Below are 15,494 nucleotides of genomic sequence, written 5' to 3'. Positions count from 1 at the left end.
ACGATTCGGACTATTATAATTATTGTAGCAATAGCTTACTTTTTCATGCAGCTCAAAGCCTAGGTTGCAATAATCTTAAGTAAGCTAAAATTGCTGATGCTGTGAGAACGGAGAATCACATCAGTTTGCAGCTCTGCAAAGAACTGCTCCAAGAGGTGCACAGGAATGGGGGCCAAGTCCCTTTGCTGTGTAACGCCATGCCAACACGTGCAGTTGCAGAGCTTGTGTTTTTCAGTGGCTTCTGAGGTCCYCCTTGGAGCTTTTTCTGCTACCAGCACGTCTGAAGAATAAACGCTTCCCCATAGGTACGCAAGCRCACAGTCTTGCCACTAACCTCTCCCATCGTGACTGCTTCCCAAGACCGTTTTATCTAGAGTTCTTCTACGTGCTTACCCACATACTTCATTTTCAGCGTGGGACGTGCCTCACTGAAGCTGCTCAGCTCTTCACGTGGCCAAGCTGAAGCAAGCGCACAGCATTTTGCGGGAGCGAGGCACACAGTGCCACAGCTGGCCCTTGCACCTCAGACAGCTGTCTTGCAGGGAATCATCCGCTTCTAGGCTTAACAACACATCTCAAGACATCCGATTTCCTCCCACRTGATGGATTCAGCTCCAGAGCATACCTTGGCAAGTTTGCCAGCAYGCAGCTAGAAGGGAAATACCTAGAAGTAAGAAATACAGAGAGTGTAGGGAGCAGGAGAGAGGAGAAGTTAAATGTAAGAAATATATTTAAAAAAGATATTTTCTGGGTAGCAAAATAATAAAAAATGCTCATTCTTGGCTTTTTTAGACTACACCTGCCTGTGGATCAGGAAAACACTGGAAGAAAGGAAGCTAAATGTAAGAAGCACTTCTTTTTGCAGTAAGCCTTCTAAAAAGTTTCATTTATTTCAGTGATAAGGAAAACAAAAGAACAGAGACCRTGTATAACAAGCATTTAAAAAAGCAGGCCTGGAAACACATCCTGCAAAGATGAAAATTTCAGAAAAGGGATTGATTCTTCTTTTTAAAGCAGCCTCATGTTAGTGTCATTCTTAACTATGTATCAGGAAAAAAAAGTCACCTCAGACTGACTCGTGGAAGTTTTAAAGTACCGTAGAACAAATTTATGGACCATACAGAGCACCTAGTTTACCTGAGACATCAAAATTAGGTAGGTGAGGCACAAGGGTAGCCCTTTCCATTGAATCCGCAGGACAGGTACGTTACACRGCACAGCTACGTCCTCAGAGGCGCTAGTAAAAGATCTCCTTCTACTCCAGTGACCATCTCTAGCAGGACACCAGTAGCAGCAAGTTCAGCCGCATAGGAAAGAAMGAGAGAGATGTTATCACCATTTCCTCTCTAAAACGCCTCTCTCTTCTCCCTCAGATGACCGGTCTTTAAAATGACGGCCCCCCTTGGAGAAACAGGAATTGCACTTGCACCCTGCTTTCCACCTGCCCATCCCCACCACTGCCCTGTGCCAGTGCCGTTCCAGGTATAYGCCGAGCAGCGCAACGTTACTGAGGACCGAATGTGTAGTCCAGTAATTTGTTGGTTCGACTAAAGGCATCGCTGAAACAAGCTCTGTGACTCAATGAGCATATACTTCCTGTTGTTGGCAGAAAGTGAGACTTCATGCTCTTCCCCCTTGCTTCCTTTAAAAACAGTGCTAGGAATTGATGTAAATTGGCTGCAAAGCATCTGACCCACCACGCAGGGAAGTGAGAAACTGTAGGACTTGGGAAGATAAAGCAATATTAGCCACCTATATTTAAATATGTATTTTCTCTCTCGCTCAGTCTCTCTCTATTTGATTAATGATCAGATGCATAAAGGCTTTGCATTTTTCACGTGAAATATGCTCTCAGGGCTTAATTTTTCAGCAGGTCCTCAGAAATCTGCCCAGTTTTGGTGCTCACAAATCATTCAAGTGGTTTCTTTTGTCACAAAAACAGTCCACAATACCTACCGCAAATGGACGTAGCCAGAATAACTAGTCGCTTTAGAAAATGGAACCGTTTGCCAGCCTACACTGCCCGCACAACCCAATCCAACATTAGTGGAGGAACCATCCAGAAAGTTAACTAATTAACCTGCAGGTAAGTTGACTTTTTGGGGATTTCTGTGAAGTGTGCTAAAAGAAGATCCTTGCACTGGTGGTGGTGTGGTTTCAGAAGCTTGGACCTGCTAGGATATCCCTACAGACTTTTACTCGTGAGGCAAGTAGAAGAGAGCAACAAATGCAATTTGCTATCAACCAAGACTCAAATGAATTGAGACTGTGGAATTAATTGGATTCAGCTCCTGTTACCTACCTGTCATGTACCTAAATTTCAATGCATTACTTTCAGGATCTTCAGGCTTGGGAGATCACTCCTATCTGCTCATTTACTCTGCTGTTACAGAGTTAATTCCTAAGATCAAAGATTGGTTTCGACATCAATACATTACGCCRGGATTTTCACCACTTTGTGCAATCCCAATTTAATATTAAAGCCTGCGAAACAAGGTAAAATTAATAGAAAAAATATTATCTKTGTTAAGTAGAGAGATCTAGAGGTGTCAGGCTGGTTTTCACAGCTCTTCCCCCAACAAAATCTTCTGAAAAATCAAAATGCATCCTACAAACTAGCAACTGCAAAACAGCAATGCTTAACAAATTGCCAGTAACAAGTCATTAAAACTGGATGATTTTAAGTGACAAAACAAGAAACATAACTTTGGCTACCCTTGGGCTTTCCTTAAGAAATTGGGTGGACTTCTCTGGGAAAAGATCTCCATCTGGTGGCAGGCTATAAAAAAGATCAACTCAACACTTCAAGTGTGTTGCTTTTTCTTGAAACTTCTGATATTACTAGAAACRGAGTGGATTTATTGTAGCTAGCATTTTCTCTGAAAAATTTTAAACCTTATATAGGATAGGCTGAGCAAGGTTTCTTTTAGTCTTGTTCAGTCTGTCCTAAATGCTTGTCTTTCCATTAAATATCCTTTCTCTGATGCGCAGCATACTTTGCTAAGAGCTATTAAAYACTTCTTCCTCCCTCCCTCCATTTAGCATGACCAACCAGTCAGAGGAGATGGGTAAGGGAATGAAAAAAAAAAGAGAGAGAGAGAGAGAAGAATTTTGTGGTACAACCTGTGAGCACGGTTCCTGCTCTGTGTGATTTGGGGTAATCTGTGTAATTTCTGGACCAGGGAAGGCAGGTCTAACACAAGTTGCCTCCCCACAAAGTTTTGTGACGCCCAGGCCGGGGACAAACACACACGCTGAGAGTGGTTGTCGTTCCTGGGGACACGGGGAAGGCTGACATCAACCCCACTGCTCTCCTAGAGGAAGGATTTGGCTCTGGGCATTCAGCTGCATTATTTTAACCAAAAAGCAAAACCATTAGCACTAACCTGGCTAGCTTTGCCCGTTGCACGGCTTTTCCTGCTGACAGCCCTGTGGGAAAGACATCTCCAGTTTATGCATCACAAGCAGCAGAGAGTGGCAGGACCATCGCTGCCTGGATCTGCAAGCAGATGTGTCCACGATATTATGGCTCATCTGCAGGCAAGGGCTATATCCCTCTATATCAATATAAGTAAGATGGTACTGTCCTTTCCCAGTGTTATAAGGGCAAAAAGTTTCTTAGCAGATACGGTTTCTTCTCAGGGAATAAATTATACAGAAAATTATACAGGTAACTTTCCATTGATACAAACTGCCACTACTCCAAAGGCAATTGTACTACCGTAACTATTTTAAAAGAATTTGAGAAATAGTTTTAATAGAATGAAATAACAAAGGCCTCTACTTGTTCTAGTTTATAAGTTCTGTGACATTTATAGACGCAATATTAGTAAATATTTTTAGCAGATGACATTTAAACATTTTTTGAAAATCTGATCTTGAGTTTTCCTGCATTTTTGGTACAAAACTTCTGGTTTTGGAAAGACTTTTCTTATCACTAAAGCCTTTAGTTATCCCATGCAAATTTTTTTCAGTTAATAGCAAGACTTAGTGTCATATGACAGTAAAGTACCACATTAAGCAAGTTGGTACMTTTTTAAATTAATATATCATTAAAATTGTTGAGAAAATCCCTGGGGGATGTTCAGAAAATACCAGCCTAATCACAGAAATTGGGAACAAATTAGCCATTACTTCCTCCCTTTTCACCACCTCTTCCTTCAATCTAGTTGTAGATATACTAGATATACTAGATATACTAGCCCAGAGTTTCTGCTATCTTCTTGAAAGTATAGCTCTTCTTTTTTTCAGTTTTATGTCATTACTGCTAGGTGTACCCTTTATGTGATGTTAAGCTATCAACAGATAAGGAAAGCTATCATATTGCCCAAGTAAGTTCAAAGTATACATGTATATATTTGCATCTTTACATATAATCAACTCCCCCAGTTTCAATGYTTCTATTGTTTCTTTGTGAATTTTCTCCTTTGTTTCCTAGTTTGATGCCAAGTTACGGAGTAGCTGGTACCAGAACAGCTTGCAGAAACCAGGCTTCTCCAGGTTAAACCCTTTTCATATGTGTGGAGCTTACTGAAGTTCACACCCTCTCCAAAAGCGATTCTCCAGAATTTAAGAAAAATCAGGATTCYCTCTTATTCAACTTCACAATAACACATTTATATCCTGTCTGCAGTGGGCCCAAGGCAAGCCATGCCAGTTCTTCCAGTTTGCCATGCCGTCCATCCCTGTTGGTTTGCTGTGATGGCTGAGGACTCTCACTGCCTCAACCACGACAGCTAAATCCAAACTAGATTGTAAATCAATGCTGCAGCCACCACGGTTCATAACCRAGTGCCCTGAGGTAGACTGCAACTAGTTGTTAGTACACTGTGACAGTGGCTAACYGCACTCTGTTGTTATGCCTGAGGAATGAAGCAATATGGGCAATAATTTCTTCTGGCACAAACAGCTTATATCTTGTAAATAATTAGTACACACAAAATGCCATATGTCAGAAGCACTCAAAGTGCCTATGTCAATATTTCACATCTTTTCTTATTTCTTCTCTCTCTTTTTATGTTTGGGAAAAAAATTCCATAGGTGAAATAATAATGAAAGCCAAAGTTTTCTTTTTTTCAGAATATCAAAATAAATATACRAACACTATCTATTTAATGAATGAACTTGTAAGAAACTTCATTCATTCAACTTGTCTGCAAGCATAAGCAGTCAGTACTTGAAACTGGTACCAAATAAAGCCATTTTTTTGGAAAAGGAGGAAAGTTCCATTCATTTGGAACTTGATCACCTTTGAGTAATATTTCTGTCTGCTGAGTCCTATTGATATAAATGATTCTGTGTAACAGGTTAGGTAGAAAGACTATCCTAGTCTTTCCTTTGGCCCTAGATAAGCAGTTATCAGAATAAAGTTTTAATACTCTCAGTAAAGAGAGTAAAATAATAGATGCTACTCTAAATCTAAAAGCAGACGCCTAAAGCAAGACAACTTCATCTCTCATTACATTTTAACCTACAAAAAAGAACACAAACTCTGTAAAAACTTTGTAGGAATTTTTACAAGAAGTCAGATGGAATATCCCGATTTCCTTAAAAAAAGGCCAGTGTTATTTTTTTTTCTCCTGACTGCAAATATACAATCATTCCAGACAGTTTCACAGCAATGATTTTCTTTAGCAGACTTATCCTTTGGTTCCACTTCACAAACTCCAGTTAGAATTTCAGACTGGAGGCTTCCAGTTCCAAAAGCAAGCAAACTGATATAAAACTAGAATTTTCTATTGGCACAATTTGAGGAAAACTTCAGCTTCTAAAAGTTTTTTCTCACGTGGCTCTGATGAAAAGCATTGATTTTCAGATTCTCTCTCTTCAGGTGAGGGCAGAGATGCTATGATATTGGATTGTGTCTTCGTACAGTGGCAGCCCAAAGGRCAGTGTGCTATGTTCAGAAGAACTTCAAAATGCAAGATGTCACACCAACCCCAGTCTACGAACAGAGTCAACCCAAATAAAGGCACACACTTGCCTGTAAGCAGGGCTGTCAGGGTGGTGTTGGTGATTCTAAGAGACCGTCTGAGCCGCCCTGAGTCCAAGGCAGGATGAACTGCGCAGCTGTGAAACACAACCAAGTCCAGAACAGCCACAGCCTTCCTTGGTCCTGTTTAAGCTTRCAACCTGCAGGTTCCTTTCTTCTGGTATCCTCCTCCTTGCCCAGCTAATGACCCAGTCATGCCAAGATGRAGAAAGGTCAGATGTTTCCCTTTGCTTGTATAGGAAAATACATAACAAGTGCCAAACATTATAATTTCATCACTGTTATTTTGGCTATGAACATTCAACAGCAAAGATGACTAAGGCTAAACAGAGATGAAGACATTATCATTACTGAAGGTTTTAAAAAATAGACTAGGCAAAACAAGCAGGCACCACAAAAATTTACCCTACATAAAATGAGAATATGATGATTTCTCAAGAGTCCTTTCCAGCCTCGTAACTTTGTGATAATGTAATTTTGGCTTCACAGTACATGTGGGAGCTAAGATTATATGAAATTTGTGACCTAATGGGACAAAAAAAAATAGTATGGCTTGAGCTCTACAGCAACTACTTATTATCACAGCACTGTACATACCTGCTTTTCTGCAGATATGAATTAAAATAGTAATAAAAAGTACAAAGAGTAAGAAAGAAAGCTTAAGAAATCCAGTCTCGGGAAATTTTATGTCAGCATCTTTACTAAGTACAGTAGTTCAGCATGAACATGAGTTCTGCTGATGGCATCTCTTTAGCTAAGAAAACTACTGATAAGATTTTTTTCAAAAGCATCCCAAGCCTGAACTTTTATTTAAAATTCAAGTCAAGGTGCACTTGTAAGTTTGAAGAAAAGTGCATGCATTGTTTGTAGACCTACAATTTAAAGCTTCTTCTTAATAAATAAAAATACTCACCGAGAGCAATCTTCCATTGTCACCAAAATTATAATTTTTAATAGGAAAAGGGGAGTTTTACTTGTTTCCTTGTTCTTTTCTACGGATATGTCAATTTGGAAGTAGGTTAGTAGTTTCATAATTTCGATTAGAAAAACAGAAATTGCCTTATTTCAATAGTACAATCTCACCAATGCTCTCAGGCCAGTCTATTTTTCACCCGCTTCCTATTAGCAAAGGATGATCATTGCTGCCTCATCAGCTTTTTCCTTACTCTTGTCGGTGCAGTTGGCTATAAATGAAAATTCAGYGGAGGATTTCATAATGCTCTGAGACAATGTAGCCAGTTCAAATAAAACACACAGTAAGAAAATGGAAAGAGTCTGAATTGCCTTAATTATTAATAAGAGCTCACCTTTCCAGCACTGCAGAAATTATTTACCTTTATTTAAGAGAATCTAGAAGATGGTGCACCCAATGTTACTGAACCACAAACCCCAAGGGGAGTCCTCCATTTCTCCTCAGTTCAGCCAGCCAAAAGGAATAAACAGTAAAGCACATGCATAAACTGAACAGATCCATTAAAGTGGATTTATCTGCACCATTTCCCTTAAATTACAATCATGCCCTATTTCTGTGCAATTTTCTACATTTTGTGAAATTATGTTCCTGGTGATCTAATCTCTCRTTTTAGGTGGCATTGTTGCAATGGGTAATAAAATACACTTTGGGCYAGTATTAAAAGTCCTGCTGACTTTGCTGAGTCCAGCAGCAAAGCTAGAATAATGCAAGATGGCCAGAGAAACAGTCATATGAGATGTAGCATTACAAAAGAAGGCGAAAAACAAACAACAAAAAACAACAAAAAATTACCTAGGTTCCCTTTTACCGTACCTGCACATTTTCTGAAACCAGAACACGCTGSTGCAATTCGTGAGATTGCTAAGTAACAAGTAACATAAAAATCAGGAGGGAGAAAAAAAATTGCTGCTGCTGCTGGTCTACCTTTCTCTCTTTCACTAGGTCCACTWTGCAGAAAGTGCATGCAGCTGCATGGCATTTCTCTCCCAGTCCTTGTCGCTTTAGGAGGCATTTACTCTCTATTGACATGTGCATTTTTGCTGGTCCTTTCCATAGAGCCCTGTTTCCATTAAAAATATGAATATTGAGAAACATACATGAAAACAGTATGCTCACATAGCACACCAGGGTAAGTCCCASCATAAACAAGGCATTTAATGATAGATAGTTTTATTATCCTTGAGAAACCCTTGGTATTTACTAATCCATTAAAATTCTCCGAGTTTTTCATTCACTTGCCTGAGACAATAGATTTTAGAGTGTTTTCATTACAGTTAAGATCTTTGGAAAAAGTAGAAATATTACCAAATACATGTTTAGCAGCCCTCCAATACTAAATTTTTAAGAGCTGAATCTCCTTTGGCAACTCTAGTTAACATTACCRATAAAAATTTAATCTCATGATCTTTATCCAGTCGGCACAAAAGTTAATCAATTTGATTCACRTCACACATTTAGTCTTACAAAATGATTTAATTGCTGTATCTTCATTATTTCAAAGCTTTCAAACATTTAGATAAATTCAAATACCAGAATTTTTACATCTCTGTAAAACAATCTAGTACATATTTTTTAATCACATAAATTAAGAGTAAAACTGATTTTATGTTTAAATTGASATGAGCTCTAAGAAATGCTAAAGTTTTTCAAATTATTCTTAAGTCAAGGTTCAGTATAGTTTCACAGTTGCTGTAGTTAACATCCCAATTGACTTGAAAAAATGTTAKCTAAACAGTATCAACAATGTATCCGTTTTTATAAGAATCAAAGGGCTAGCTTTTAAACTCTGCATTTCCCCTAGCAAAAGGCACTTTAGAGAAACTGAAAATAAAACATGGGTAGCATTGCAGCCAGCTCTTCCCCACCAACAAAAATTCTCAAAGGAAAGCTTTTGATTTGTTTTCAGTTTAAGCAGCTCTATCCAGCCACAAGTGATGGACAGGTTATATGAGCAAATAGCAGTGCCGTTCTTTAAAATCTTTGGTAAGAACATGAAGTACAACTTAGTTATGAAGTTAGCATTTTAATTAAAATATGTTGCTGAAAGAGTAGTGGAATCCAGTGGACTTTGGGACACAGGATTTCTCCTTCTTGGTCCACCAGAGCCAAATCAAATGCACTCTCAGATCGACGTTTATCCCATCTCCGTTGGATGGGCAGCTTAACACAAATATAGACAGAACCTACATAAGTATCGCATGTGCACACATATGCAGCGCCATAGCTGGCCCCAACCTGTCTCTCCTCTAAGGTTGAACAGGACTGAAGCTGCCCAGTGCAACRCCTCCCCTCACTCTGGAGCTTCACAAGCACATCATGTTCACGGATCCCTCCGACATTAGCACAGGCTTTAAGTTCATCTCAGATCCAGGCCCAGCCGCTAGGCCCCCTTACACTGCCCTGGCTCATGCCATGGCTCCTTCCAGACACTTGTTTCCTCCTGCTCGCCAGCTAGTCCAGCTTGAAGCGTGCTAGCGAATTACACATGCACACGGGGGTCCCTAAGGTGCCTGGCCTCAGACACCCCGGCTAGCCCCACTTCCTCATCCCTCCAGCTGCTGCCCCCAGGCCAGCCCACCCCTCCTGATAACCCACAAACATACTCCCCCACACACACCAGAAAGCAAGGATCCGCAGAAATAATCAGGAAGGGGATGTAATAAAAAGATAGGGCAGAGTGCAGTGATATAGTGCAGGGCTCAGTCAGACAGGAGTTCACATCACTGCTTGCTTACAGGAGACATCCTTCTATTATTGCTCCTTCTGTTCCCCCATGCTTTTGCTTTCTCACCCTCCTTGACCCTTTCTTTTTCATGCTCCTGCTGCCTGCCTCCCAGATAAACAAGCTGCCCCTAATATCTTAATCTGCCCTCAGTCCCAGTCCCAGTTTTGCTACATCTGTACCCAAATTCRCGTACTACCTGGGTCATCTCACAGCGCCTCACACGGTGTGACGGATAAGGCACAGTGGGCCTTGCAGGATTCCRCTCCGCAGGAGATCCCAATACGCACTTCAATTACCTCTGAATTTTTGCCATCTCTCTTATAACTCTTCCTCAAGCACTGAGGGAATCCAGACATCTCTCCCAGTGGCCATCTGTAATTTCTGCCAGTTTCTCACACTGTTATTTCTAATGATAAAAAATTTCTCATAGGCTGTTCAGTTAGCTAAACTTCAGGCCAGGGCCTAGACATGTGCTTACATAACTCAGCAAGACTTATTACAAAGGTAAATAGATACAAAAAAAATAAGTGCAGACTCTCTAAATTATCATACTTTAATATGTGACAGTTAGAAAAGTTTCTGCTCAACAGTYGCAACGCAATTATCTACCACAGCCGAATGTCTGGTTCCAGGTTTCATACAGCTCTAGATCCTTAGAGGAAACACTGGGCCGCACAGTTTTGAAGGCACTCTCAAAGTCAAGAAAAGCAATAGGCCGTACTTGGTCTGGCATGATGGTTGTAATATCCATTGACTGAAGACTGCGGATCGGGCCCAGAGAAGCTTCTCGACAGAGCTGTGTCATGTCTGCCCCAGAAAACCCACTCGACTTCTTAACTATGAGTTCAATTTCCTYCTCATTCAGGCAGCAGTGCTCTTTTGACATTAGGCGAGTAACAATCTGCTTCCTAGCCGAAGCTTCTGGAAGGGGAATGTACAGTCTCTTTACCAGTCTCCTTCGGGCAGCTTCATCTATTTCCTGGGGCCGATTTGTTGCTCCGACTACCAGAATACGATCTTCAGAGGAGGTTGTCGCCCCATCTAACTGCACCAGAAATTCAGTTTTTATTCTTCTTGAAGACTCGTGCTCCCCATCTCCACGCTGGGACAACAGAGAATCAATTTCATCAATGAAAATAACTGCTGGCTGTTGACATCGTGCCACAGTAAACAACGCACGGACCATCTTCTCCCCCTCACCTACCCATTTGGAGGTCAGAGAAGAAGCACTGATGCTAAAAAATGTAGCTCCAGACTGGCACGCAATGCACTTGCCGATGAGAGTCTTGCCAGTCCCAGGGGGGCCAAAGAGAAGAATTCCTTTAGGAGGACCACGTAACCCAGTAAAGATGTCTGGCCTCAGCATAGGCCAGACTACTATTTCTTTTATTGTAGCTTTAGCAAATTCAACTCCAGCAATGTCATCCCAGTTCACAGGAGGCCCATGGTCCATGATCTCATGCATAATGAGTTCAACCATTTTTGGTTCTATGTTTTTCAGTCGTTCATCTGTCAGAAGTGATGGTTCTGCTGGTCCTCTTGTAGGAGGTTTACACTGTGCTCCTCCATTTTCATTTCCATCTTGTTTTGGAACCGGAGGCACAAACTTGCCAAATGGACCCCGAGATCTGCCTGCACCCAGTGATTTTTTTACACCCCCATATGATGAGATTGGTGTGCGCTGGGGTACATTTTGAGGTTTCTTTTGCTGATCCACCCACAGCTGTTCTTTTGCAGTTCTAAAACCAGTAATACTGCCCTCTTCATTTCTGTTTCTGTTCCCTGAAGAACTACTGGCTTCTGTACTAACAGAAGCCTTGCATGGAGCAAGGCTAGAAATCACAGTGCTGCTTTCATCAGCCACATTATAAAATGCTTTTCTCTTTCCAGAATTTGCAGACCATGTATGTACAGCTGGCTGACTGGAAAGAGACCAATTTTGTCCATCACCAGAGTGACCTGATGCTTGCAGAGAACTGCTACTCATTGCTTCTTTATTTCCAAATAGTGGAGTTGCCTGGACACCTGTTTGAATCAGTTCATTGAAGGAAGCAGAAGAGGCAGGAAATATATCTGAAGTTTTGGTCACAGGAGGCACACTGCTTTGAAAAGACTTTGAAGATGAGGGATGCTCAAGGAGATCTAGTCCCTCACTTGTAYATTTTGATGAGCCAGCAGAGAGGCCAGTCTCTCCAGCACTGCTGAAGACAGTGAGTTTTGGGAGACCTGAAGCGGCAGAGKCACTGACCCCTTTATCAGCTAGCACAACGGCATCTGCTGGTGCCATCTGAGAGCTTTGGAAATTTTTGCCAGCCTGCATCCTCTCTTGCACACATTTTAACTCAAATACATTCTCTGTTGTCAAGGCAGATTGCCACTTGTCACTGTCATTTTGCTGACACTTTGCCAAAGTCAAAATGTTTTCAGCATAGTTATTCAAGCCAGTCTCTATGTTGTCAGAGTCAATAATTGCAGAGTATTTCTCTGCRTATTTTTTAAACAGGTTGGCAGCGCAGACCTGGGAGATCTCAGAGTTTGCCCATGCATACTGAATACGCAGAATTTTTGCACGATATCCATCTGCCTTCTGTCCGGGTGTGCAGGTGCCAGAGGTAATAGCAAAGTAACTTTTCTGCCAGTCGCTCAGGTGCACGGTACCATGGGTGGGTTTTTCCATCAYTGACTCTGCAATGTATACAAAATACCTGTTGTTATAAAATAAACTTCACAGCTATTTATTTTGGCTGCTTCCCCATTTCCTAAATACATATAAATGAAAACATAAATTAYTTTAATTCAGAGAAATAGTGTAGTAGATCTTGTAAGCCACTTGGCCAGTCACTTTATCAATTCCAAAAAAGAACAAGSTATGTGGTATAAACCCATTAAGACTGAATTTCTCTTTTCTTTGTTGTTCAAAGAAAAAAAAAAAGAGTTTGCTTCTAATCACAGTCTTCTGGGGAGGTAAGTAGACTGCAAAGAATAGTAACAGATGGCCAAACAAAAAATGGCCTTGTTAAATGAAATCAGYAGTGTTTTCACTCTTGTCTGAGAGAATAGTGCATGGTGCAGCAGAGGACAGATTACAGACTATTGTCAGAATGACAAAATCTATTACACTGACAGCAATAAAAATTAAACAATGAAACAAATAAATAAGACTATGTGCAAGATCAGTGAGGAAMGGGGAATGGAATGAATAGGCCTGAATTTAGTAAACTTTCAGATAAAAAAAAAATATTTAGATTCAGAACAAGCAGTTAAAACTATTTTCTTGTTGAACCTTTCAAAACCTCCCAATTTTATACTGCAAAGAAACAAAACACCTTATGTCTTTAGAGTGATGCTTGTTTTTCAGTTGTAGAAAGTAGAAATTAAATTCCTTCAGCCACTTCTGAGTCTAAGAAATATGAAAGATAACTTTTGGCTAGGAAGGAGCATTTACTAGGTTTGAAAAGACATGTTCATATTTTTTATAAAATTTCAAAGAACTCTTTCTCTACAATGTGGTCACATGCAAAAATATTTCTGGYAGAGTCAAGAATTAATGATTTCAGAAGAGACACAGGCACATGCAAAAATATGGAACCACTGCCTCAACGGGTTTACACAAAGCTCCTAGTGCACAGCAATTCCCATCTTTTGATCTGCTCACAAAAGACATTTGTCTAATACATGACATGACTGAAATGCATCAAATTCTATTTTCTCTTTTTAACTTGAACATGTTTGRGGATTTTTAGGTAAAAAAAAATATTTAAAACAAAAGCTGATAGAGCATGGGTCTACCTATTCTCCTCTCCTTCTGAAAAACAAACAGAAGAATAGAGTACAAGTCAATTCCCAGTCTTCTCTGGAGTCAGCTATAGACTATGTACGCATGTACGCTAATGTAAGGGTGCTCAGAATACACGACTGGAAAGAGATCTGAGGGAAAACTGTGGGGAATTTCCTCTCTATTTGCCCTCAGAAAAATATTGGGTCCATGACTGCATCAGTCTACCACAACAGAGAGCATAAWTTGAATATGACAAGAGGGGTTACACAAGTAATAAGATGAAGATAAATTATTTTGTTTTAAAYTTAAACCCAACTTTATAGAGCTGTTAAGAAAAATCAGAACATATTTTATGATGAATCATGACTTTAAAAAACCCATTAAAAAAAGCTTTATGACTTTAAAAAAAGCCATACATCCCTGCACTAGCAGCTTCTAAAGTATTATAGTCTCATTAAATTGGAGTAATTTTCTTCCTAACACTTAAACAGTTTAATGGATAGTCACACACTATATTGCTATGATGGTCCATTCTCACAGTGCATGTGTCTGAATGAGGTGCAAGTTCCATCTGCAAGTGTGTGTCAGGTGAGTAAGAGATGGAGAGCTCTCTATCCCAAATAGATAATCAAATTCATATGTGGATAGTCCACMCTTCTTCTTGAGCTGACACTGTTCCCAGATTTTGTAGATACCACACTTCAACACAAGTTCCTAAGGCTGGAGGTTAATCGAAGGATTAACAATAGTAAACTTCTGGCATGCAAAACTACGCCTCAATCAACTAAAATCGTTCAGGCTCTGCAAACAGAAGGGTATGTAGTTACTCGAGGAGCTCCGTGCTGTACGTCCTTACGGTCATACACGGACGCACACGCCTTCCGAGCAGCGCGARCCGGCCCAGGCGCCCGCAGGCGACACAGCGCGAGCGAAAGCGTACCAACGGCGCGGCCGAGAACCCGCGCGCCCCGCTCTCGGCCCGCCAGGCTGCACACCTCATCCCGCGAAGCAGGTGGCCCCCACCCCCGGCTACACCTGAAGCCTCGGCCCCAAAGGGCAGCGAGAGCAACCGCCTACCCGCACCTCGCTCCTCCACAGCGGCGGAGGGGCGGCGCAGGGTGTTCAACGGACACCAACCGCCTCCGCCGGGCGGGGCTCACCCCAGCGGCCCCGCGCGCGCCTCCCGCGCAGTGGCGGGGGGGGAGAGGGGGCGCAGGGGGCCCCTGGAACGCGCCCGCGCCGCCACCCCTGCCCCTCCCGCCGCCCGCGCCCCCCGCACGCGCGCGCACCCACCAGCCGCGGCCGCTGCCGGGCTCCTCCTCGGCATCCCGCGCGCGCTCTGCCCCGAGGCCCCGCCCCACCCCTGCCAACCAATCGGGTAACAAGGCCCTAGGCCGTGGAGCCAATCAGAAACCGGGAGACAGCACAGGTCAGCAGAGGGAAGGTTCGCTGCTCTAACGTCATCCGTCTGCCGCCCGGGCTTGCCAGCGGGGGTTGCTGGGTGGAGCCTGCACGGGAGGAGGGGCTTTCCTGCCTCCTATTGGCTACGAGTGCRGCGCACACCCTCCAATGGACGCGGGATCCGTGTGTGCGGGGGTGGGGCTGCGGCCGCCCCGCCCGCGGCGCGCTCGGGAGCCGTTGGGGGGGCTGCGGGCGCGGCTGCGTGGCGCCTCCCCGCGTCCTCACGGGGCACCGCCACCCCTTGGGGCACCTTGCCGGCTGCTGCGGTTTCTCCTCGGGTGCCCTACGTGTTTACCTTTTCAGTAACGTGGCTAGATGTATGAGGTAGACTCAGCTAACTTCATCATCTGCTCTGCAAGGATTCTTGACTTTGGAAAAACTTAGTCATAAACCTCTATTTCTTCATCTGAAAGTTACTGCAGTCACAAAGGAAGAAGCTGGAGAACTTACCTAACCTGGGCCATTTTCAGTTGTAACAGAKAAAACACAAGGAGTAAACCATTATGGGGAGGCAGAAAATGAACAGCCTTGCATCTGTGCATATTGAATCAATGTACAAATGTAA

General features: G+C 42.3%; 1 protein-coding gene across 2 annotated transcripts; it reads right to left on the bottom strand.

Annotated features, from left to right (window-relative positions):
* Nucleotides 1-10,229: 10,229 nt before the first annotated feature.
* FIGNL1 (fidgetin like 1) lies at nucleotides 10,230-14,798 on the bottom strand. 2 transcript variants are annotated; one of them, XM_085305466.1, is made up of 2 exons: nucleotides 14,762-14,798; nucleotides 10,230-12,375 (listed from the first exon to the last, which is right to left on the bottom strand). In XM_085305466.1, exons 1-2 carry the CDS (start codon nucleotides 14,793-14,795, stop codon nucleotides 10,292-10,294), a joined length of 2,118 nt encoding a protein of 705 aa, XP_085161592.1. In that variant the 5' UTR covers nucleotides 14,796-14,798; the 3' UTR covers nucleotides 10,230-10,291. The 2 variants fall into 2 exon arrangements, with proteins under 2 accessions (XP_085161592.1, XP_085161593.1); XM_085305467.1 differs by lacking the exon at nucleotides 14,762-14,798 and adding an exon at nucleotides 14,552-14,564.
* Between the last annotated feature and the right edge of the window lie 696 nt (nucleotides 14,799-15,494).

This window comes from Rhea americana, unplaced genomic scaffold (assembly GCF_003343005.1).
Source record: "Rhea americana isolate MKP2758 unplaced genomic scaffold, rheAme1 scaffold_220, whole genome shotgun sequence".
In the NCBI taxonomy this organism is placed as follows: Eukaryota; Metazoa; Chordata; class Aves; order Rheiformes; family Rheidae; genus Rhea; species Rhea americana.
Note: the sequence above shows the minus strand (reverse complement) of the source record. Positions and strands in the feature narration are given on the sequence as shown.